At 42.9% G+C, this 25,637-nt stretch overlaps 1 protein-coding gene and 1 pseudogene across 1 annotated transcript; one reads left to right on the top strand and one right to left on the bottom strand.

The window, feature by feature from the left end:
* Positions 1 to 482: 482 nt before the first annotated feature.
* SPAG5 (sperm associated antigen 5) lies at positions 483 to 19,485 on the bottom strand. Its single transcript, XM_024565179.3, has 24 exons — positions 19,365 to 19,485; positions 19,055 to 19,180; positions 13,644 to 14,743; positions 13,361 to 13,544; positions 9,288 to 9,362; positions 8,968 to 9,060; positions 8,743 to 8,877; positions 8,408 to 8,527; positions 8,193 to 8,285; positions 7,977 to 8,090; positions 7,513 to 7,606; positions 7,211 to 7,358; positions 7,034 to 7,136; positions 6,713 to 6,846; positions 6,375 to 6,513; positions 2,886 to 3,009; positions 2,638 to 2,724; positions 2,254 to 2,374; positions 2,048 to 2,159; positions 1,573 to 1,653; positions 1,254 to 1,409; positions 1,099 to 1,173; positions 887 to 967; positions 483 to 662 (listed from the first exon to the last, which is right to left on the bottom strand). Exons 1-24 carry the CDS (start codon positions 19,401 to 19,403, stop codon positions 591 to 593), a joined length of 3,606 nt encoding a protein of 1,201 aa, XP_024420947.2. The 5' UTR covers positions 19,404 to 19,485; the 3' UTR covers positions 483 to 590.
* Positions 19,486 to 20,960: 1,475 nt separating this feature from the next.
* Positions 20,961 to 21,988, top strand: LOC128779237 (probable global transcription activator SNF2L2 pseudogene; annotated as a pseudogene).
* The last annotated feature ends 3,649 nt before the right edge of the window (positions 21,989 to 25,637 follow it).

Below are 25,637 nucleotides of genomic sequence, written 5' to 3'. Positions count from 1 at the left end.
CCACAATTGCCTTTACCATGTGCTGGGGCACTGTGCAGGATGCTGGGGATTAAGCCTGGTCTGGCGAAGGAGAGTCACCTAAACAGTCACAACAGGTGGGGTAGACAGGACAGAGGTACAAACACAGTGTCAGAGTCCAGGGCAGGGAGTAAGAAACTGACTTCCTCTGCCCTCACCCCTTTACTTGCCAGGGCCTACCCTTGAGGGGGATGGAGAAAGTAAGAGAATGAAGCCTTGTCTGTCCCCTACACCCACCCCTCAGGCCGTGAGCCAGGGAACAAGCAGTCCAGTGCCCAGCATATTTGGGGAAGGGAGAGAAGGGAGGAGGGCAGCCAACTTTGGCTCTGGAGGCAGCGGAAGGGGTGAGTGGCATGTGCCCAGGCTGCAGGGTGGGCCAAGCTGCTTCTCCCCTGACCTTATCCATCCTCTCTCACCCAAGAAACAAGATTCAGTGAGCCTGAAGAAATACATTAAATACACTTTATTTAAATAGCATTAAACCTAGCTGGCTCTATGCCAATTGGTCTTGGTGTTGGGGTAAGGAAATATTGCAGGTAAAGACGGGTAAAACAGATCCAGCTTTTAGTTTCCTAGCTCAGAAATTCCAGCAGTCCCTGTAGCTCCTTGCAACCTCTCACGACGTCTGGGATGGACAGCAGAGTCTGGGAAGAGAGACAGAAAAAGCAGCTCAGAGTCACGGCCCCAGGAAGCACCCACTGAATTAGAGAGGAGAAACCAGAAGCCACAGGCACACAGAAGCCTGCAACAGTGGGCCAGACCCAGCTGTCAACACAGTCTGTGAACCAGAGCTATGTTCATCAGTATTTCCTGGGGCCAGGCCTTATACCAGGTACCTTAGTTCAAGTCCCTCCCTCCTTTTCCTAACCTCATAAATATGCTGAACTATGTCATCTAGTTTCTTTAATTCCTTGTCAGAGCGCCGAAGATTCTCTTCCAGGATGTTTCTCTAGAAAGCGAATAAGTGGCATTAAGTCGTATGCTTAAAAGCACAGTACAGCTTGTGGTGAGAGTAAACTATGGCAGGGCACTTGCTAGTGGTAGTGAGAACTGGCCCACCAACAGCATGGGAATCCTTACATGGCTCTGGAACTTGACCATGAGTTTTGCCTTCTCATTTTTCATCTCCAGGAACATCACCCTTAGTTTGTCTACCTGCAGATATGTTCAGATAAGTAGAGGCACAGCCTACGCTTCCCACCAGCTGCCCAGCTCCTGTGTTATCTCTGAGTCACCTCCTGGGAGAGCCACACTTTCTCCTGGATCCAATTAGTGGCCATGGGCTGACAGTTGGGATCCAGCTGGCCTGCCAGAGTCTCTTGGAGCACCTTGGTCTCTGTCTCCGCACGCCGAAGTGAGCGAGTAAGCTGAGTCACCTCCTCTCTAAGACTCTGGGAGGAGAATGGAGAGGAATTCAGTAGCCCTCAAAGGTCCTCTCCATCATACTTATCCCATGCTGTGAACAAGGTAGACCCGCAGATCCCATCCCCATACATGAGATCCTGGCTACCAGTGACACATAAGGCAGAGGACCAGGCATCATGATGAACGTACAATGAGCTCGCCGCTCTTGTCAATCTGCTCTAGAATCTTCTCGTTCTGCTGCTGTATCACTTCCTGGAGCTCCTTTTCATTCTGTGAGGGAAACAGAGGTAAGAAGGCACTGAGAGAGCTGGCTTCTTTGTAGCCTTTACCAGGAAATAGGATTTAGTACCTGACCCATGCTCAGCCCAGGATGCTACCAAATGATAACACTCTTCTTCCTCTAGGGCTAAGTCAGGCTAGGCACATCCAGTGTTGAAAGAGCTCTGCTAGAGTTCCTGACTTCTACGTCGCCCTGGGAGACGTGTCAGCCCATAGCTGATTCCCAAAGGTGTGAAATATCTGACCCCAGGAAGGGCAAAACTAGGGCAGCAGTTGGAAAATCCCTACACCCAGATTCCTGGAGAGATGGAGAGACAATGGTTCCCAGTGGGCCAGTACTGCTGCCCCAGTTCTTCATCGCTGCACTTCCAGGCCCCTCCTTCACCTTGTAGCGCAAGCACAAGGCCTGGTTCAGCTTCTCTATGTCCATTTCCTTTGCCTTCTGGGCTTCCTGATGCTCTTCTTCCTGGGCCTGCAGCCTAGCCTGCAGATCACAACTAGGGGAGAGAAGAATTCGGCATTATTCCTGTCTTCTCAGGAGCTGGGCCCTTGATATAAGGGGCTCTCTCACCAAGACTGCACTCAACTCACATCTTTTGCTGCAGAGCCCTGACGGCTTCTTCTTTAGACTCTTGCAGCAGGGAACACAGGCTCTGAAGCTCCAGAGTCATAGTACTCATTTCTTCCAGGCTCTTCTCCATGCCTGGGATCTCTGAAAGAGAAAGTCCTGATAGAGGTAGAGCCCTCTAGCTCTGGAAGGAAGTAGTGTGTAGTCATTATTTCCACAACTCTTATTCATTTTCCCTACCCATAGGATTTGAGTGTCCAGAACACTGCAGGTCCCAAAAGACAGAAATAAAATGAGCCCAAGTAGAATTGAGGTTTTTAGAGCAAAGCACTTTTCACTGCTTTAGTTAACTTTATCATCACTACATGATCTAGAAATGAGGCAGGATCCCTGGAGCCCATTCTAACCTGTAGGCTTAAGGGAAACCATTGATGCAACTCGGGTGAAAGCACTCTTGTCACTTCCAAGCAAGGGCTCAGGAGCTGATTCTGACTCTAAAACAAAAACAAACCATGGTAGAGGGCCCCTCTGGTGATCCAGTCAAGGTCTGCCATAATGGAACCCTGGGAGAGATAGGTCTGTTGGTGGGTGTCTTTAACACTGAAGATATCAGCAGGTAACAATTTCCCGACCCCTAAACTCCAGGGCCTTTAACCTTTGTCTGCCATTACTGTCAAGATGTTTCCCGAGAAGGTGCTATCGGAGGTGCTATCGGAGGGCGGAGGGTGTTCCTGGGCAGAAACGCAGCCTGTGCTTTTTAGGAGGATCTCCGGCTCAGCCTAAAAGCAAATGAGAACAAAACATCAGCTGCTTTTCAGGCTTAGTGATCTCCCTGAACCACCACGTACTCACCAGCCACCTCCTCTAGAATGTTGCTCTCTTCTCTATCTTCAACTTCTCCCTGTCTCCTTTTCCTGAACTTAATTTTTCTCACTAAAGCAACAACAATAATTTTTTTAAAAACCTCTTCTTACCTTAAATTCCCTTTTACCTATGGTCTTTTTTCTGTCCTTTCAATTACAAAGAAAGAAAAGACCTACATTTCTTGCCTAAAATTCTCCCCATCCGTTGACTCCCCAGCCCACTATACTCAGGCTTCTGCAACACTAATTCACCAAAATTCCGTTATTTGGGTCAATGGCATCCTTACTTTCAAATGCAATGGACACTTTTCAGCTCTTACTTTACCTGACCTATATGATAATCGATGACCATGTTCTTTAGAAACTTTCTTTTCTTAGCTTCTGGGACATGATTCTCTCTCCTTCATAGGTAGGCCTTATACCTTTCTGGGTATTTCTTCTCTCTACCCACAGGTCCTTAATCGTTGGGGTCCTTCTGGTTAAGCCTTGGCCCTCTTTACCCTCTAATCCACAGGTGGCAAACACAAGGCCCACGGGCCAAATCCAGCCCTCCATCTTGTTTTATCCAGCCTGGCACCTTGTTTCTACCTGGCAGCGCTGAGCTCTCATGTAACTGTTAAGGCGTAGTTACATTTATACAGTCCTAAAATTACATTTGGCCCTTGGAAGGCAACTGCGAGACTAATGTGGCCCCTGGTGAAAATGAGTCTGACACCCCTGCTCTAATCCTTTCTCCAGGTGGCCTCACCTCAGGAGCTCCATAAAAATATCCACTTCTACATGGATAACCCTTCATTCTGTTTTAACTGGATTTTTTTCCCAATCTCCAGACCTAGAGGCTCAACTGCCTGTGAAAAATCTACCAGAATGTACCACATTTCACCTGAAATTTAGTATTTATAAAGCTGAGCTCACCATTTTCCCTGTCCCACTCCACCAAAAATCTGTTCCTCCTGCATTTATGATCCAAGAGCAGGGGATAGCTAATTACTGTCAGCAGCTTAAATCTGATCTGCTACCTGTTTTTATAAATAAAGTTTTATTAGACAACAGCACATCCATTCATTTACATACTATCTATGGCTGCTCTTGAGCTTCAAAGGCAAAGTTGAGTAGTTAAGACAGAGACCATATAGCTCACTAAGCTGAAAATATTTATAACATTTCACATTATAGGAAGTTTGCCAACCCCAATTCTAAGAGTGTGACCATCTTTCCAGCAATCCAGAGATCATCATTCACTCTTCCACCTTACTCCTACATCAAATTGGTCACAAGGTTCTATTACTTTTACTTCCTAAATATGTATTGGATTCATCCAAACCACTACCTCCCCTCTACCCCGTCTATAATTGCCATTAGTTCAGGCCTTCAAAATCTGGCCTCTTGCCTACTTCTCCAGCCTTGTCTCCTTGTCATCCTCACCCCAAAAATGCCTGCACTCTAATTATAAAGAGCTACTTCCCAGTCCCTGAACTTGCCACATTCCATATGAGCAGGGCCTTGCCTTGTTCACGTATAGTCCCAACACCTTACCCAGGCCTTGTTACGAGGTAGACACTACAAAAAAATTAGGCACAGTGCCTCTATGACTTTCATATACTGTTCCCTCTGCCTTGTGGGCCTTCCTGTGTACTCACTCCTGACAAACTGCTAAGCTTTAACACTGCCCAAGGGTCACCGGCTTTGAGAAGACATCCTAACTCTCAAAGTCAGAACTGATGCTCCTTTCTCTGTGCTCCCGCAGTGGTCATCCATGCAGACTTCTATCATAGTCACAAGTCAGGATGACAAGTTTACATCTTCCTGTCTTCCATGCAAGACCATGGATTCTTTCGCACTTCCTGTGCTCAGTACACACCAGGGAAGAGGGTCAGATCATAAGCACTTTCATAGTTCAGGATCCTGGTGGTATAAGCTAATTAACTCTGTATTCTGAAAGATACCAACTATTTATTGTTTCAGGTGCACTGCAGGGAAGCCAAAGAAGCAAACTAAATTTCTGCTTTCTTTTAAACACAGTCTAGTTGCAGAGACCAGACATCCAAGAAAAATTAAGAGAAGTTCAAGAGATCACTGAGTCCATGTGATCTGGGAACATTTCAAAGAAGGTAGACTACAGAGTATTTTAATAGGAAAGGAAAAGGTGTTCATGGAGACGGGACATTTGTGTAGTGTACAGGCAGTCTAGTCTAGTTGCAATAAAGGGTTCGTAATAGGGAGGTAGGAGACGATGAAAGAAAAGTTTGAGCCCTGGATGTGTAGCTCAGTTGGTTACAGCAGGGGTCCCTGACCTCCAGGCTGCGGACCAGTACCGTGCCTGTTCGGAACCAGGCCGCACAGCAGGAGGTGAGCTTGAATGTAGTATGCTTGAATCGTCCTGAAACCATTCCCCCCAGCCTGGTCTGTGGAAAAATTGTCTTCTACAAAACCAGTCCCTGGTGCCAAAAAGATTGGGGACTGCTGGGTTAGAGCATCATCCCAATATGCCAATGTTATAAGTTCAGTGTCCGGTGAGGGCACATATAAGAGAATGCATAAATAAGTAGAACAACAAATCAATGTTTTTCTCTTTGTCTCTCTCTCCCTTCCTCTCTCTAAAAAAAATAAAATAAAAAATTTTTAAAAAGGTAAGAAATGTTTGAGTGACAGGTCAAAGAGGTCCTGTAGAAAGTTACTGAAAGCCACAGAGATGGAACAAGAGTAGTGTTTTAGGAAAACCATTCTACTCAATAAAGATACAATTGGGAAAATCTCAGCAAACTAGGAATAGAGGAGAATGTCCTCAACTTGATAAAGAATATCTACAAAAACCCTAGCTGGTGTAGCTCAGTGGACTGAACACAGGCTGCCAACCAAAGAGTTGCCGGTTCGATTCCCAGTCAGGGCACATGCCTGGGTTGCAGGCCAGGTCCCCAGTGAGGGCCACGTGAGAGGCAACCATACATTGATGTCTCTCTCCCTCTCTTTCTCCCTCCCTTCCCCTCTCTCTAAAAATAAAAAAAAATATCTTAAAAAAATAAAAAAGAATATCTACAAAAAACCTACAACTAACATCATACTTAATGGTGAGAAACTCCAAAGCTTTCCCTCTAAGATCAGGTACAAAGCAAGGATGCTTTCCCCTCTCACCACTCCTTTTCAACATCATAGTGAAAGCTCTAACTAATGCAGTAAGACAAGAAAAGGAAATAAGAGATACACACATTGGGAAGGAAGAAATGAAACCATCTTTGTTTGAAGATACAATTGGAAGGAAAGGGAAGGATACAGGTCCTTACCTTCTCCTTTAGTTTTGTCTGCAGGAAGAGGGTCAGGCTCTGTAGTTGTTTAGTGAGCACCCTTAGCTCTTGGGCGTACTGGCATCTCTTCTCCAGTTCTTTCTCCTCATTCTCTGCTATGGTGCTAGCCAGCTTAGCCCTGAAATAAAGAAGGAACAGAGAGATTATGTTACCTTCTCTGAACACCTCTCCCAAATCCCACACAGAGCTGCATTCAAAGAGGGAAATAAGGCTCTTAGACCTGGTCACAATGCCATTCCTGGAGTCTTTAGCTTCTAAAAGAGTTCCTGGGAAAGGTAAGCACTTAGAGGGAAAGCAGGGAAAGGCAGAGATCTTACTTCAGGTTCTCTACAGTATCCTTGAGATCCTCACACTGCAGGCTGCGCTCCCGGAGCACTTCCAGTGTAGTTTTCAACTGACACTCAACCTGGCCCAGCTCCAAGTGAGCTACCTGATTCTCTTGGTCTGCAAACTGGGAAAGACAGAAGGAAGAAAGGAGAGGAGCGAGAAAGGGGTGAGGGTGGGGGATGAATCTAAGTGGGAAATGTTAGAGACCTGGGAACAGAGGCTTTTCCTAGTCCAGTCTCAAACCTCAACTCAGTAACCTCAGGTAAGAGTCTCACTCCTGCCAGGTCCCCTGCCCCAAGCCATATCCTTACCTCCAGAGTCTCCTTCAGGTCCTGCACCTCCTTGGCCAGGACAGCATGTTGTTGCTGCAGCTCTGTTTGCATGTGTTTTAGTGCCATCTCTTCCTTTTTCCATCTACCAGAGACATTAGACCCCATTGGTCCTGTATCTTGTGCACCTACTGACACAATAACCTGACAGGAACTCACTGAGTAGCCTGCTGTTCATTGCTCTGGGTAAGCTGGCACAGCAACTCATCCTTCGTGGCCAGGTCCTGGGTGCAGTGGGCATGCTGGCTCTGTAGCTCTTTTAGCTGACTCTGCGTGCTGGCCAGAATCTGCAGCTGAGCCTGGAGATCTAAACCAAAAGTATCCTAATGACACCATGTGGTCACCAGGCCAGAACCTCCCCACGGTTGTGCTCTAAACAAGTGCTATAGAGCATTTTCTTGTTCTATTGCCATACTCCAAACCTTAGCAGGGCACAACTGCTTGCATGCATGCACACTCACCTGTTGCTAGGTGACTATTTTCCAACTCCAGTTGTTCTATTTGGCCTTTGCAGTCCTCTAACTGGGTAGAGACTTGTTCCAGCTCCCTGGAAACCTAGGAAGAAAAGATAGTTTTCCTCCCACAGTTGCCCCTGAATCAAGAGTCCCAGGAAGTGGTCTAGCTTCTCTTTCTGGACAGAACAGCAAACTACCTTGATCCTGGGCAGCAACACTGCAGCAAATAAGGCTGATCCTCAGGAAAAAGTGGAAACAGGAGAAAAGTTGCTGAAGAAGATGCTGAAGAGCAAAGGAAACAACTGGGCCCAAAGCCATCTTACAGGGAAGGGACCTGGATGGCCTCCAAACCCACAAGATAGAAAGAAGACAGGTCTAGGGTAAGTCTAATGATACCACTCATTTGAAAGGCCTTCTGTAAAGAAGGGGGAGGAAACCAGGCCTAAGCAGTTGCCCCTCCTGGTTTGTACCTGCTGTTTTTCCTCAATTGCAGCATCACGTTCCTGTAGCATCTGCCGGCTCTTGGCTGTGAGTTTCTCTGTGAGTTGTCGAGACCGGCTCAGCAAAGCTGTCCATGTTATATACTACCAGGAGAAGCAAGTGGGTCAGTCAAGCACTCGTAAGGCAAGATTCCTAATGGGGCTGGCTGTGAGTAAAGGAGTGGTATAATGGCCCGAAATACTCACATCCAGTTGCATGGATGTCCAATCCTGTTGCAAGATTGAAGTAAGACTCACTGCCTGCTGAGCCAACTCTTCTTGCTCAGTATGAAGACCTACCTACACAAGAAGAAGTGCCTATGGAAGGGGCCCCCTTCCTCTGGATACAACAGAGTGGGGGTAGATGACCACATTCCAGTGTATCAGCATGGATCTCAATAAAGAAAATGCCCTCAAATTACCAGTTGGGTCTGGGTTTCCTTCAAGAGTCCTCTGAATTCCCCCATGGATGCCAGGTTCTGTTCCAGCTGGCTGATGCGCTGACTGGCATGTGCACAGAAAGCCTCTAGCACTGTTTCTGCCTGTTTAGGGAAGAGGTTTCGAGGGCACACCCGGTAGACAGAGGAGGGAAACAGCACAAAAATCCATACTATCTGCTATACCGTTAGTTTAATTCGTTATTCCCCAGGGCAGGCAATTCTGAGACCACCCATCTCTGTCTCAAGTGAATTTGAGTTCCTGCAGGATCCTGAGGAAGAAATCCCTTACATCCAGGAACAAAAGCCTGACATCTTACCGCATCCTTGCCTCTAAGAGCCATTTCCTCTCTGTGCTTTGCCTCCTCCCTTTCTGTTTTAAGGCTCTGGAGCCTTGCCCTCAATTTCTTCAACATATCAAAACAGCAGGAGACCAAGGTTTCTGTGCGCTGAGACTACAAAATAAAAATCAGATGTGTATCTGGTTCCCTCTTTTGGCTTTCAGACTCACCAGAGGCCTCTGCCTTAATCTACATGCTGCTTACCTCCTGACTCACAGTAGTTTTATCTTCCTCTAAGTGCAACAGAGATAGGTGAAGCAAGGATACCAGCTCTTTAGAGACCAGCACCCACGATTGCTGTAGAGGGAGAGACAGTTAGGCTAGATCAAATAAAGTCACTAAGCAGGAAATAAAATAAGCAGGGACACTGGTGAGGAAAGCCACTCACACCAATTTTAAGCTCCAATAAGATGTTCTTAACAAAGGTTTGGAGACCTCCCTCCCTTCACCACCACCACTGAGTACCACCATCAGCTAACCACCTAGGATTTTCACAGGAGACCCAGTGGTCAATCGACACTTACCATAACATTCCTGGTCTGCTGGAGAGTCTGTTCAATCTCTTGTGTCTTTCGAAGATGCTGAGGCTTCTTATTTACCTAGCCAGAGAAACTGCGTTGTTCCTTTTATGCAGGCAGCAAGCACCACAAGTACCTTGTTTCCCACCCACCCATCGAGATACAAGAGCCTTCCCTATTAAAAGCAGGAGCAAGCCCTGGCTGGTGCGGCTCAATGGACTAAGCATTGGCCTGTGAACCAAAGGATAGCCAGTTCAATTCCCAGTCAGGGCACATGCCTGGGTTGCAGGCCAGGTCAGGCCCCTAGTAGGGGGCACTCGAGAGGCAACCACACCTTGATGTTTGTCTCCCTCTCTTTCTCCTTCCCTTCCCCTCTCTCTAAAAATAAATAAATAAAATATTTTAAAAAGCAGGAGCAAGATCATAGCTTGATGAAGCCAAGTCAGAAAAAAATTCCAGAGATAGGTAAAAATTTCCTTTTTAAAATATCTTTTTTTTCTACTTATAAGGACAATGTTTATTGTAATATTTTGGAAATACAGAAGTGATTAAAATCAGGGAAAAAAATCATTACCAATTTCATCACCTAGAGCACTGATTTTTAACCAACAGTGCCACACCTATTTCAAGAGATTTCAGTTTACCTCCACACTGGGATTTTGCTATCAGGATTTGCTGTAACTGGTGAGTATATTATACTTCCCAGCTGCCAGAGGTGGGAGGATGGGGGGAGGGGATGGGGGGGATTTCAGAGAAATTACCATATTCAGTAAATTTTAAGATGATTATATTTTTACATTTTTTACACCACCAAAATTGGGATGCATTTTAATATTGTGTCAGATTTGATGAAATATAGTAATGCTTAAGAAAAACTACAATTGAGATTATATATATTTATATTTGGGTTCCTGCTTTTATTACTTAATTTCATTATACTAATGTTATTTAGCCCTGAATTTATATTTGCTCTTAGTGTAATAGCCTGAAACTGGGATATCTGCTTTAGGGGGACCTATCACAGTGGAGAACCATCCATTTTTAACTTCTGCTGATAATTTACCTCACCTCAAAGCCTCTCAGAGGCTATCTGAACTCCGATTTCCTTTCTTTAAAAACCTTGAATGTATGTTAAACTTACTCTCCCATGTTAAGAATTCTTCATAAACATACTTTTAAATAACTGTAAAATATCCCATCTTATGGATATACCATTATTTTTTATATTTTTCATTATTTTTTACAGTTTTTTTTCAAAGATTTTATTTCTTTTTAGAGAGGGGGAAGGGAAGGAGAAAGAGAGGGAGAAAAACATCAGTGTGTGCAATTGGTTGCCTCTCACACACACCCCCAACTGGGGACCCCACCCACGACCCAGGCAACTGCCCTGACTGGGAATCCAACCTGCAACCTTTTGGTTCACAGGCCGGCGCTCAATCCACTGAGCCACACTAGCTAGGGCTCATTATTTTTTGTTTTAAAGTTACCATCTTTATGCCAATTTTTTCCTCTTAGGATATAGCCCTACAAGTGAAGTTACAGGGTCGAAAAGTTTGAACTGCTTTAAGAGTCTTACTTAAACATCCTTCATAAAAAGGTTGAACCCAAAAGGTTGTGGGTTTGATTCCCGGTCAGGCCACATGCCTAGGTTGGAGGTTTGGTCCCCAGTCAGGGCATGTGCAAGAAGCAACCAGTTGATGTTTCTTTTTCACACTGGTTTCTCTCCCTCCCTGCCGCTCTCCCTGAAATCAATAAACACGTCCTTGGGTGAGGATTAAAAAAAAAATGTTGAACTGCCTTATATTCTACTGTCAGTAGGACAATGCTTATCAGCATTATCTATTTTATTCTTTGATATTTTGTCAGAAGAAAATAGCATTATTGTTTCAATTTTCATTTCTCTGATCATCAGTAATGGTAAACTTCTCAAATATTTATTAGTCAATTTTGTCTTCTTATTCTCTGATCATCATCTTGGGGCAGATAAAAATCTTAGTGTGCTATGCAGAGCAGACACATATGATCTCAAAGGCAGCAGAGCTACGGAAAGACTGAAGTTCTGAGAGAAAAGCAGGGAGCCTTCATTACTGCTGAAAGGCAGCCATCATCTGGGAAAAAAACTGACTGCTGCAGCCGAGTCACTGCGTCACAACGCTCATGATGTTACAGCAGTCTGGAATCAAGGGGGCAGATCTCTTGGAGTTCATCACTCCCTTCTCCAGCAAAGCAGTGACCACTTCCTCCTATGTCGTGCAGTAAGGCACGGAGTACCCCCTGAGCCCTGGACAAGGCGCACACGCTGTGCAGAGCTGGGCAGTAGGGCAGGTGATGAGATTAGTGTGAAGGAGGAAGCCAAGTGGCAAGGACACAGCACTGTGAGGGGAACGGCTGAAGGTGCTGTCATTTCTCCTCTTTGATTCTGCTCCAGTGGCCTCCGAAGGGATTTGGCAAGCTTCAGGGGAAGAGGTACAAGGCCGACTGGGGGATAGGAAATGAGGTCAAGGACAAGAGAAAAGAATACAAAAATAAGAAAACACAGGAGAGAAATTGAGCAGCTAAAGGAACAATAAAGCCTATGGTTTCCAGGATTTGGGCAAAAGGTGAAGTCATTATTTGAGGATATTTTCAACACAAAGGAGGTCTTCGGGCATTTGGAGAACATCTCTTCTTGGCAACAGCCACCTATTAACCTCACCAGCCAGGGTACTGAGGCTCTCAATTTCTTCCCCTGACACCATCCCTTTCCCTCCTCAGCCTGGGTTGTCATAGCTAGAGTCCTCTACAATTCTTTTCCTCTCATATCTGCTGTAGTAATTTTGAAAGACTGAGTGCCCTTAAGTTTAAATTGTTATAAAGGTTGTAATTTCTACTATATTAAAAATATTGACAGTTTGAAATAGAACTGCTAAATCACTCAAATATATCCAGTGCTATAAATACATACATCGTAATGACTTAATACCTACTTTATATCTTTAAAATACATGAAAAACCTCTTCTCTAACAACAGTTAGAAATTTTATATTTTTCTTCTTGAACCTGTATTTCTTTTTTTTTTTTTTTGAACCTGTATTTCTAGTGCTCACAGAATTTTATCCTAATGGAGTTTTAAGTCTGTTATTAACCAATATATCTACAACAACAAACGGTCATCTAAATTTAAATTAAAATTTCTTTTAAATTCCTCTGACCACAAACTTTTACATGAAAAAATTTCTTTTGGATAGAGAAATATTTTTTAACAATTATATACTAATTATTGCAATATTATAATTTTAATAAAATCACAAACATACCTTATAAAATTTGATTGGTAATCATCTATTAATGAAATGGATGGAGCCTCCCTCTCCCTATTAGTTCATGTGCCTATGGATTACTATAATTCCTACAATAAGACATGGTTCAGCAACAATTCCGTGCCCACTTCAATCCTTCTAGATGTAAGCACTGAGAAATCTTCACATAAATAATGGGAATGAGTAAGAGTGAAAGAAGGCAAGAAGGGCATGCCATCCAATTCTAAGAGCTCCTTTGGAGATCTATGCCAAAAATCTCAGTGAACTTTCATCAAAAATGTTTAATGATCCACTAAAGTAAAGTTTTCCTTCAATTTTGTTAAAAGTGTGCAAAAACTATAGGTTATATGATCATTATAGTCATTCACTTTCCTAGCATGTACACAAATATTTTCTATTATTTGATTGCTATCCCTTGACAACCTAAGATTCAGGATAGGCAGTAAATATGGGTGTTTTTCGTAAAGTGGGCAAGGGCAATTGAGAATGGGGAAGTAGGAAAGCAAGAAAATTAGCAGAGTACATTTGGAAGGTGAAGATCTAGAAACCAATTCCTTTAGGACTTTCCTTGCTTACATTTCCTTGGAAAGTCTTGACATATCCAATGGGTATAGTGAGTACCCACAGCTTTAAGGAATTTTCCAGATTCACAGCTTTTACATATTCTAAGGAGGAACCTGTGGTTAAGGAGTCTCCTTCACCCAATGGCAGTTTATCAGCTTAGTTTCTAAGAAAGTGGGCCCACTGGGATCTTCCACACTGCGGGAGTAACCTTCTTACCCCACTGACAGAGGTGTCAGCTGTGGCAGTCTGTGTGCTTCTGTCCTGAACTTCTGGGTGAGGGGTAGTTAGCTGGCTCTTCCAATTCCGCAGCTGGCGGGAGAGACCCTCCAGAATGACGAGAGAGTTCATCAGGGTATCTTCTAGGTCATGTCGAGATAAGGCAGTCAGATCTGGAGGATGGCTACAGCAGAAACAGAACATGAGAAAGTAGGGGAAGGGATGGGAGTGGCAGGTCCAGGTTAATGGAGCCCAGGAGGCACAAGGATATAGGGACACTTACCCCCATAGGAGATGCTCCCCCTCAGAAGTACTGTCCTTGGTGCCCACCGGGCCTGTCTGGGACGTGTTTGTACTCTTTTCCTGTGGTGGCGCTGGGGGAGTAAACCAAGTCCCCACCGAGCAAGTAGGGAAAGGAGTAGTGCCAGTTGCAGCATCCCGAAGCACAGAGGGAAGGGATAAGCTCTGGCGGAGATTTTCCAACATGACTGAGGTATTTAAACCTTTTTCCAGCCAGGCCAGTGGGGACATCCAAGGCTCTGTATCAGAGATGAGAATCCTACCAGCATCTTCCACTGCTGGGCCTGGAGCTGCCTGGGACTCCATTTCTCCTGGATTTGGGGTCAGGCATGTGGATGGAATATCTTCCATATTGGAGACAAGTGCTTTATCTCCCAACTCAGCCTCCTCAGGGAGTGTGGAAAAGCTCATTTCTCTTTCCTCAATAACTCTGTGCTCTACTATTTCAGTTTCCTTCCCTGAGTCCACATGACTGACAGGAAAATCTGCTGCTAAGGAAGTTGAAGAGGGAAGACAGAGCGTGGAGGTAGGCAAGAAGGCATTACTTTCAGAAGACACGAAGTCCTCAGGCACAGCCTCAGTTCTCTTGTCTGTCAAGCTTTCCTTGGAGCACTGTAGCTGTTGCTCAGAACAAGGACTTGGTGGACACTCCAAGAGATGGGATGGAGGATCCTGAAATGTAAGTTTCTCAAGCACAGCAGGAACAACTTCTGAAAAGGTGTCTTCCATGCAAGGTTCCACCTCCTTTCTCAGCAGATCGCCTGGCCTCAAAGGCTCACCTAGAGAGAATCTGTTTGTCTCTGCCACGATATTCAAATGGGCCTCAAGTGCAATGTCTAGCTGCTGCCCTCCTGGAGAGGATACACAGACTGAGGTTTTAACCACATTGCTGTCCGGTGGGTCTACTGCTTCCTCAGATGTTTTGGGAGTGGAGTTGTTTTGGGGAATCAGATTTAGGGGCTGCTCATCTGATTCATGTTGACAAGTTTCTAGCCACTTTGAGGGGTGGATGAACTGCTCTGATGGGGAGTCTGTCATCTTAGCATTTTCAAAATCCACTAAAGATGCGTTATTGTTGCCCTCCTGCCAAAGGAATTGAAAGTAGTTGATTAAGGCAGTCAATTACGGTTCCCAACATAAAATGATGGGTACAGGATACTGTCCAAACTCAGAAAAAGAAGAGTTCTCATTTTCTCTGCTTAGATAAGACTTTGGCTAAGCCTTGCTGCTCACTACAGAGACCCAAAAGCAGGGAAAGAAAAGCTGCAAGCCATTTTGGGTCCTTCTAAGTGAACCCACCTACAATATAAACAAGGCTGAGATAATTTATCTATACCACAGGGAGAGGGTAGCTTGAAAGTGAGCTCACTCCTCTTCAATTCTAACTCCAGTTCACTTCAAGGGGGAATAGCAGGAGGGGTCCCTAGGCTCAAGCTCTGTTAAAATCTAGAGTTGGTACAAGATTTCCTTCCTTCCAGAACAGATGAGAAATTGGGGACCAGCATTAGAGAACACTTGGCCCACAGAGATCCATGGATCCTAAAGGGAAAGGGCAACATCCACCTGTGCCAGTAACCTAGTCTCCCTGAACCCCAAGAGCTGAAGGTATGCTCTTCATGGGCATGGGTTACATGAATACATGGGTTGACCACTGAACCCTTGTATTTGAAGGGCTCTAGCCTTTGTAGGAGAGGAGAATAAAGTGCAGAGAGACTTCTACCTGGGGCCCTAATAAGAGACTGATAAGCTCCCTCCTGCTGGTTCATGGGGAGAAGGACCACTGTACCTTCTACCACTTGCAGGGTTGCTGGTCCTGAGACTCAATGAACAAGAAAAGAAAAATATGAGTGTACTTTAGTGGATGTAGTAGTCAGAGAAAGAACAAACCCCAACATAGTTAGAAAAGGTAGACACCAACAAAACACAGGTGATGGAAGAAACGGATGACGATTGGAACCAAAAAAATAAATGAGTGTGTAAAAAAGATCCAGTACAATACACAGACACACAAAGACTTTATGGTAACAATAAATATTACTGTTAAACAAAAAAAATGTAGTGAAAAGAACTGTAAGAGGACGGTCTGAGTTGAGACTGGAATTGCTGGCCTAGACAATCAAATGGAAGAAATACCTTAAAGCAAAGATAAAAGTACCCCCCAAAATGTAAATATTAGGGAAAAGCTGAGAGAACTGGAATATAAATTCGATAAACCTAACACGTGGCCCTGGCTGGTGTGGCTCAGCAGATTGAGTGCCAGCCTGTGAACTAAAAGGTCACCAGTTGGATTCCCAGTCAGGGCACATGCCTGGGTTGCAGGCCACATCCCCAGCTGGGGTTGTGCAAGAAGTAAGTGATAGATGTATCTATCGCACATCAATGTTTCTCTCCCCCTCCCTCTCTCCTTTCCCCTCTCTCTAAAAATAAATCAATAAAATCTAAAAAAAAAGAAAGAAAAGAAAAATAACCCAGACTACAATCTGAAATTACTATTAAAGAAAAAACAAAAAACATAACATGTGAACAAAACAAGTTCCAGGAGGAAAGAGAACACATACAGATGAGGCACTGATTAACAAATACAGGGTGGGGCAAAAGTAGGTTTACAGTTGTTCATATAGAAAATAATACAATAATTAATAAGTAATAATACAAAAATAAACTCTGTGTTTTGTGTACTCACAACAGTAAACCTACTTTTGCCCCACCCTGTATTAGGAGAAAATTTATCTAAGGTAAAGAAAGACCTGACTTTGCATATTGAAATGGCCACCAAAATTTTTCCAAACAGGATTAACAAGAAAAATACAAAAAAAGATAAAATTTCTGAGCTACAAGGAAGACAAAACTATTTTAGAAGTTTCAGACAGAAAGACACATTATTAAAAAAAGAAAAAGAAAAAAAGAATCAGACTTACAGGAAAAGTCTAACAAGGGCTTCTGATAGTCTACAAATGTCCTATTTACTGACCTGAATATTGGTTACAATAACGAGTGCTTTATACAAATGTGTTAAGCTGCATGCTTAATGTACTTTCACATATTTTAACTTTTAAAAATTTCTCTTTAAAGATTCATTCATCATTTATAAATGTTCTGGTATGCATTCTTTATAGTGAAGTGATACTATGTCACATCTTATTTATATTAGCAAATCAATATATTTTTTGTATTTAATTATAAAAAGTTTTTGAAATTTACTTGCAAATATACTTTTTCCATTTGGCACTATGATTTGTTAGCTGAATATATATCACCTTTTCCTAAGGCTGTCCCCATACTTAATTTCCTTAAGTATTCATTTTAAGTAAAGCACTCACTATATAGGAATTTGTATTTTGAGGGTGCTTGATCTATCTACAAAGAAAAAATAGGAAATACTGTATTATAAAATACATCTAGAAGTCTTAATTGTATTTTTTTAACTTAATATTAGACTTGTGTGCATGGAAGTAATTACGGTACATCATTACTGTAGTTTAAAAGTTGTACATGATAAGATATACTTTGTTTTTACTGTGTGTTTTTACTGAATGATCTATTCCGTATTCCAAGGTGAGCATGAATAAAATTAGGTTAACTGTAAAAAAAGTGTTTTTTTTTTCTTTCAAAGTACTAAAGGAAAAGTAGAAAATAAATGAGATAGCAAAGAGCTACCAGGCAAAGCAAAAAGAGAGCACAGGCAGCAATATTAACATCAGAAAACACAGAATGTAAGGTTATAGCACTGGCTGGTGTAGCTCAGTGAATTGAGCACTGGCCTGGGAACCAAAGGGTCACTGGTTTGATTCCCAGTCAGGGCACATGACTGGGTTGCAGGCCAGGTCCCCAGTTGGGGGCACGTGATGGGCAACAACACATTGGTGTTTCTCTCTCTCTCTTTCCCCTTCCCTTCCTCTCTCTCTAAAAAATAAATAAATAAAATCTTAAAAAAAAAAGAATGTAAGGTTATAGCACTATTATGATAGAAGACATAACTATATATGATATAAAAAACATAGATCAGTCAATATTAAATAGCCCAGAAGCTAAATATACAAACTAAAGACTTTTAGATGCAAAAGTACACCTTAAAGTTCTTGCTGTGTTTATCAAGTTCCTATTTATCTCATTTAAAAATATCTTAAGAAGAAAATATTTGTGTATCATAAAACTGATAAGGGATTAATATCCAGAATATATAAAGAACTCCTAAAAACTCAACAACAAAAAAACCCCAAAGAAATCAACTTAAAAATGGGCAAAGGACTAGCCCTGGCTCAGTTGGTTAGATGCCATCCTGATACACCAAGGATGCAGGTTCAATTCCCGGTCAGGGCACATACAAGAATCAACCAATGAGCCCTGGCTGGTGTGGCTCAGTGGGCCGGGCGCTGCCCTGCAGACGGATAGAAAGGCTGCTGGTTTGATTCCACGTGGGGACACATTCCTGGGTTGCAGGCCAGGTCCCTAGTTGGGGGTGTGAGAGAGGCAACCAATCAACGTTTCTCTCTCACACCAATATTTCTCTCCCTTTCTCCCTCCCTTCCCCTCTCTCTAAATATAAATAAATAAAATCTTTCAAAAAATAAAAAATAATAATTTATTAAAAAAGACCTCATACATCTGATACTCAGGCTGTCACCCGTTTTTACATATTCTTCTTGCTTCCTCTAACCTATTTTATTTATATCCCATCACCTTCCAAAAATAATTCAGACTGCATGAAAAAGAAGATAGGTTGACAGGTCATTTGATCAGGTTAACGAAATACAAAATCATGATCAAAAAAGAAAAAGCAAATCTTCCTATTTCAAAGAGTACAGTAGCTATATCTGATGATCAGATTTGACCCCGAGCTTTCTGAAGCCAGAGCAAGAGGGAAAACATGGCAAACTGCATAGTTTTCATTATCAGAAAGAGAAAGGCATAGAATGGATGGATACACAGTGGGGCAAAAGTAGGTTTACGGTTGTGAGCACGCGAAACAGAGCTTATTCTTGTATTATTTATCAATGATTGTATTATTTTCCATAGAACGACTGTAAACCTACCTTTGCTCCACCCTGTACTGCCTCACTCTGGCAGCTGTCTGGCCTCTATATAAGTGAGCCCACGTTAGAGGGAGACTACTAATCAAAATGATATTATAGAATTTCTCTTTAGTTTCGGAAAGATTGAACGGGGGAGGAGGTAATAAAATCCTACAGCTAAATAGAGGTACAGGTTCTCAGTGGATTTCCTTTAACCACCTTAGGGCACCTCTCTGTTGGCCTGAATAGCTGTAAATGGATGTCACTAAGGTAGAAGACTTCATTATCGTTATTAATTATGTTCTAGCTGTGGCCCTCAGTTCCTCTGAGCTCTCGGCCTCGGCAAACAGCCCAGTGGAGAAGCTGGCCAGGTGAAGCTCACCTGCAGTCCCGGTTTGCACAGCGATGGGGTCAGCGAGTAGCCTGTCTGGGGCCTTTTTCCAGAGCCGGTGAGGGCACCGGGCTGCAGGTTAAGTTCTTGGAGAGGAGTTCTCATAGCTGCTTTTCCCTGAGAAAGAAAGGAGAATGTGAGGAAGCCCAGACTGTCAGCCCGCCCCTCCTCCTAAGAAGCTCCCACCCTAGTCGCGCGGAAACGTCAGGACCAACAAAACCTTCCACACGCTTCCTCCCCCCTCCCGCGCCCCCCAAAAACTCGACTCAGCTGTGTTTCTCCATGTGGCTCTCCCGCTCACCGGTTGGGGAGAAGGCGACAATTTTTTCACCCGCCACATCTTTAACACAGAACGCAGAACGATCACCTCGCTGACCCAAGAGGTGACGGCTACTTCACCCGTCGTCTACTTTTGAAACTGCGCCTCGCTCCCGGATTGGCTGCGGAACCTCAGTGCGTCAGTCCGGCGCGTTCGCTCAGGGAGCCAGACTCGAGGGTGGGAGGCGGGGCCAGCGCGGGCCACGCCCCTCCGTACTACAGTGGCGCGCTGGCCCTCCGCGGGTCCCTCCCCGCCGTAGCGGGCGGGAGGGTCGGAGGTGCGTCACGCCTAAGGCGGTTAGGTGACCACACCTCAGGGGAGTCCATCCCTCCTGCTTCCAGTGGGCCACTCTCACATCCTGTCGGAAAAGTTGTCTCCGTGGTCTGGCCTTAGCAAGGTTTCCCTCAGGTGTCCCTCTGTTACCTCGCGCCTCGGCCTCGACTGGAAAGAGCCGGCCAGGCAGTCTGCAAGGGAAAGATGAGGGGAGCGGTTTTCGCTTAGGCTTGGTCTGCCCGCGCATGCTTGTAGGCTCTGCATCGGGAATGGCCTGAGACCTAGTTCTCAACCCCATTTTATCCCCTTTTTACCGACGAAGGAATTGAGTCAAAGATCATGAAATTTGCCCAATGCCCCGCAGGTAGTAAATGACTGTCGAGATTGCAACCCGCACTACCAACTACATTTTCCTGTCACGTAAATCCCCCGTGTATGGGAAATCTAGCGTAGCTGTTGCAGGTGCGAGCAACTAAACGTAAGTATTCAGAGATAGAAGTTTATAATTAAGTGTGTTCCTTGGAGCACTTACGGCACCTTATTTACACTATTGGGTACTTCAAGTGTGGCTAGCCCAAATGAGGATGTGTTGTAGGTATAAAATACCAACTGTATTTAGAAGACTTTGTATTTTTTAAAAAGAGTGTAAAATATCTTATTTTTAAAATACTGGCCTTGGCTGGTGTGGCTCAATGGGACTGAGCGCGGGCCTGCAAACCAAAGGGTCACCAGTTGGATTCCCAGTCAGGGCACGTGCCTGGGTTGTGGGCCAGGTCCCCAGTAGGGGGAGCACAAGGGGCAACCACACATTGATGCTTCTCTCCCTCTCGCCTTCCCTTCCCTTCTCTCTAAAAATAAATAATAAAATCTTTAAAAAATATATTGACTACATGTTGAAATATTTTCGGTGTATTGGCTTAAGTAAAATACTTTAAAAGTAATTTCACCTGTTTCTTTTTACCTTGTTAATGTAGCTACTAGCAAATTTGAAATTACTTATGAGTCACATTTCTGTTGGATAACACTGCTCTGGAAACATAATGGTCCCAGACTGTAGGCACTAGAAATAGCAGTTGCCTGAATGGAAAACTGGGAGAAAGACAAAGAACACAAATTTGGGATTGCCCAAGACTCAGCAGAAGGAGTGCCAATGTATATGTACTTCTGGTCAAAAATTTACAACAAATAAAACAAAGGTGGGAAGAGACAGAAAATCCACGACGGAAAACTTTTAAGTGCTAGGAGAAAAGCTTGTCTATTATAGAAATGTGTGAATTGGACAGTGATTGGGAAAGGCGCTGCAAGATGAGACGGAGAGAGAAATCGCGACGCAGGGCACGGACTTGGCGTGCCGCGGCCATTGAAGACGGGAATTTGGAAGAAATGGAAGAAGTACGGCTTAAGAAACGAAAAAGACGAAGAAATGTGGATAAAGATCCTACAAAAGAAGATGTGGAAAAAGCTAAGAAGAGAAGAGGCCGCCCTCCTGCGGAAAAACTATCACCAAATCCCCCTAAACTGACCAAGCAGATGAACGCTATCATCGATACCGTGATAAACTACAAAGACAGTTCTGGGCGACAGCTCAGTGAAGTCTTCATTCAGTTACCTTCGAGGAAAGAATTACCCGAATACTATGAATTGATTAGGAAACCAGTGGATTTCAAAAAAATAAAGGAAAGAATTCGTAATCATAAGTACCGGAGCCTGGGTGACCTGGAGAAAGATGTCATGCTTCTCTGTCATAACGCTCAGACGTTCAACTTGGAGGGATCTCAGATCTATGAAGACTCCATCGTCTTGCAGTCGGTGTTTAAGAGCGCACGGCAGAAAATTGCCAAAGAGGAGGAGAGTGAGGAAGAAAGCAATGAAGAGGAGGAGGAGGAGGAGTCGGAAGCAAAGTCTGTTAAGGTGAAAATCAAGCTTAATAAAAAAGAGGAGAAGGGTCGGGACAAAGGAAAAGGCAAGAAAAGGCCAAATCGAGGAAAAGCCAAACCTGTCGTGAGTGATTTCGACAGTGACGAAGAGCAGGATGACAACGAACCATCAGAAGCAAGTGGGACTGATGATGAGTGACCGATGCGGCCCTTTTTCCTCGGTAGAGTTGAATTCTTCCTCCCCCTCCCTTTCCTGCCCAGTGCGTTCATTTGTCATAAGGGCCCTGGGTAGTTTCTATGTCATCTTCATCTATAAACTAGCTTTAGGATAGTGCCAGACAAACATATGATATCATGGTGTAAAAAAAAACACGCACACATACACAAATATTTGTAACATATTGTGACCAAATGGGCCTCAAAGATTCAAAGATTAAAACAAACAAAATAAAGCTTTTGATGGGAAAAAAAAAAAAAAGAAATGTGTGAATTGGAATGCTTAGTCCTTGTAGCAGTTGGTATGTCAGATGCCAGGTGAGTAGGCAAAGGATATGGTGCTTCCAGCAGCAAATTAGAAGGGATATGGAAGGGTAGATATGAGAGGGAGGACACAATTGTAAATAGGTGACATAAACAGAATTAGTTTGTTGGTGTTGTATAATAAATTTTTTAATTTGGTGTTTTATAAATTATAAAATAGCAGATGCTTGTTACAGCAAGTGAAACAATACAATGCAAAGATGTATTAAAGGCAAAGCTTCCCCTGCCGGCTATAAACAAAATGTGTACACCTTTATAAGAATACATGCACACACATGTGTGTTTTGTGTTTACACATTTTTTTTTTTTACCCTCAGAATTAACTGATGTGCACACTGGGGTCTCTGGGATTAAGAGCTAGTGCCTTTCTATTTTTTTCCCCTTTTTCCACGTGCATTACTCTCTCCCTTCCATGTTTGCTTTCTCATGTTCTTTCTCTCTCTTACATACACACACAAGGAAGGGGAAGAAAGCATTGAGTCCTTTACACAAATAACATCATTTCTTATACCCCTGCATTTTTTTCCTCAATGTCTTCTATAGAGCCTCTAAGTCAACTGATACAGATCTAGTTGACTTGTCACTTCATATTCCTTGCCCTTAAAAAAAATAGGTTAACTTTTATAATTTTTAAAGAGTTCTGTGTTATAGACATTAACTATCATCAGTGTGAGTATTTTTTAAGATCTATTTTTTCATTCATTGACTTCATTAATGCTATGTTTAGCCTAAGATAAAACTTATGTGGTCAATATATTTATCTTTCCTTTCAGAGCATCTGGGTTTCTTGAGTGATTCATTCATCAAATTTTTATGTGAATGTTTTTCTCTTTTATAGTGTTTTCATTTCCTGTCTTGGTCTAGGTATCTCCTCCAGTTCTTGGTAGGTCTAGCCTCCCAAATGTTCCTCTAAGATTACTGTTTTGATCTTCACATTTAAACCCTTAATGTATCTGGAATTAAGTTTTGTCTGTGATGTATATAGTAGGCGTCCAGCTATTTAAAAACAACTATAGTTTTTGAATTTTAGGATTAGAGATTATTTACTTTATAAAAATCCAATTCCATAACCCAAATCAGCAACTCAGAAGTATCCACCAGGATGAAACTGTGGAATTATTAGCCTCACTAATGTGTATGGCAGAGTACTGAACAAAGGAGGCCATGTGACAGCTCCATAAATCAGCAAAACTTTAGAGAGAAGCCAGTGAAATCGGAAATAATATGTTCTCAGAATATAAACAAAACCAACCTATAGGAAAGAAGGCAGCATACTCTTTTAAAAAATAACAATAACCATCATTCTTGATTATTTTTTCAGAACTCTTCATAGGGTTGTACTAGTTTGCTAGGGCTGCCATAACAAAGTACCACACACTGGGTTGCTTACACAACAGAAATTTATTTTCTCAAAATTCCAGAGGCTAGAAGTCTGAGATCAGGGTGACAGCAGCATTGGTGTCTTCTGAGGCCTCTCTCAATGGCTTGTAGATGGCTGTCTCCCTGTATCTTCACATCGTCTTCCCTCTGTGTGTGTCTGTCTTAATTCCCTCTTCTTTATAAGGACACCAATCGTATTGATTAGGGCCCACCCATATGACCTCATTTGAATGTAATTACATCTTTAAAGACCCTATCTCCAAATACAGTCACATTCTGAAGTACTAGGGGGTAGGACTTCAACGTGTGAGTTGTGGAAGGGACACAATACAGCACATAACAGAGGTTAATGCAATCAATATGATTTTATTCCATTAATTTAATTTTTTAAAAAAGCTTTGACAAGATTTTTACATTGAAGACTACTTAAAGAAGTAACTAATGCCCTGGCTGGTGTGGCTCAGTGGATTGAGCACCAGCCTGCAAACCAAAGGGTTGCCAGTTCTATTCCCAGTCTTGGTCACATGCCTGGGTTGCAGGCCAGGTCTCCAGTTGGGGACATATGAGAGGCAACCACACATTGATGTTTCTCTCCCTTTCTTTCTTCTTCCCTTCCCCTCTCTTTAAAAATAAATAAAATCTTTTAAAAAAAGAACTAAGGAATAGAGATTACCAGTTTTTAAAAAATCAGTGAATAAGTAAACAAATGAACCAATCAATATATTATAAAGTGATTCAGGTTAGAGGTGAGAAACAATGAGTAGGACTACAAAGACACTGCTCTAGAAGAAGTATATAAGGATTGGTCTTGAGACTAATTATAAATTCTTTTTATTTTTATTTTATCTTTTTTATATTTTAACGAGTGGGGAAGGGAGGGAGAAAGAGGGAGAGAAACAGTGATGTGAGAAACAAAAAGATTGGCTCTCATACATGGCCCAACTGAGGACCGGACCCACAACCCAGGCATATGCCCTGACCGGAATCAAACCAGCAACCTTTTGCTTTGCCAGACAACAGCCAACCAACTGAGCCACACTGGTCAGGGCCTAATCTTAAATTCTTAAAAAAGACAGAGGGAGTAAAGGTAAAATATCCATATTTACAGGTGTATCTGATTTCTTCTAGGTAATGACAAATTAAAACATAGGTTTAAACTTAAAAGAGCATTTCAGGATGTATATTAAAAAAAATTAAAGTGAATTTAATATATGTAAATAAAAAGTATTATATTTATAGGTCAGTGATTCTGAATGGCAGTAAAGGGTGCCTTCCAAGGATGAACATATCAAAACTAGGGGGTAGAGGACAGTGCTTTTATCAAATTATACTGTCTGAAACTGTGATTTTCTGTCTCCCCCTCCGCTCAGCCCGGAAAAATCACTGTTGTAGTGTACCACTGATTGACTAGAGTACGTTCACAATATCCTCATTTGGTAAGGAATTATTCTACACTCACATGATCATGGTCTCTAAGCAATCTAATATGACCTAGGAAAGGGACCCTAGTCACATGCTAAGTTAACCATGTCCTAAAGACCTTAACTCAATATGCTGCTGTGACCAGAGAGGCTATATAATGTTAGGTGACCTGAACATTAACTAACACTGAGCCAGACACATAGAATCATTAAACCGTCTGCATCTGCCCTTGGAAAAAGCGTTACAGAAATTTGAAACCCATCCCTCACAATTAAGAACCAGTAGCTACAACCCTCTCATTTTATTCATAGGAAACTAAGATCCAGAGAGGTTAAAATGACTTGTGTAAAGGCACTGAGATAGTTATTGATGATTCCAGCACCAGATCTCCTAAACTCCAATCTAATATTCCTTAACTACTATTTTAGAAACCATTAATTCCTATTTCTAGTATTCATGGTTTTTATCCAATGTGCAGTTCTGGGCACTACAATGTAAATTTAAAACAGCTTTAAAAAAGTGTCTAAAGAGAAACAAATGAGATAATCAAAAAAGATTAAGGATACATTTTTTTTTCCAAAGATTTTATTTATTTACTTTTTTGACAGGGGAAGGAAGGGAGGAAGAGAGGGAAAGAAATATAGAGAAACATCAATCGGTTACCTCTTACACACCCCCAACTGGGGACCTGGCTGGCAACCGAGGCATGTGCCCTGACTGAGAATTGAAGCTGCGTCCTTTTGCTTTGCAGGCCGGCACTCAA

Source organism: Desmodus rotundus, chromosome 9 (genome assembly GCF_022682495.2).
Source record: "Desmodus rotundus isolate HL8 chromosome 9, HLdesRot8A.1, whole genome shotgun sequence".
In the NCBI taxonomy this organism is placed as follows: Eukaryota; Metazoa; Chordata; class Mammalia; order Chiroptera; family Phyllostomidae; genus Desmodus; species Desmodus rotundus.
Note: the sequence above shows the minus strand (reverse complement) of the source record. Positions and strands in the feature narration are given on the sequence as shown.

Excerpts from the sequence above, each read along its gene's own strand:
- SPAG5 (XM_024565179.3), bottom strand. The coding sequence starts at position 19,403 with ATGTGGCGGGTGAAAAAATTGTCGCCTTCTCCCCAACCG. Across the intron at positions 7,607-7,976 it reads CAATTGAGGAAAAACAGCAG|GTTTCCAGGGAGCTGGAACA; the intron begins GTACAAACCAGG and ends TTTTCTTCCTAG. Across the intron at positions 6,847-7,033 it reads ACCTGAAGGAGACTCTGGAG|TTTGCAGACCAAGAGAATCA; the intron begins GTAAGGATATGG and ends TGTCTTTCCCAG.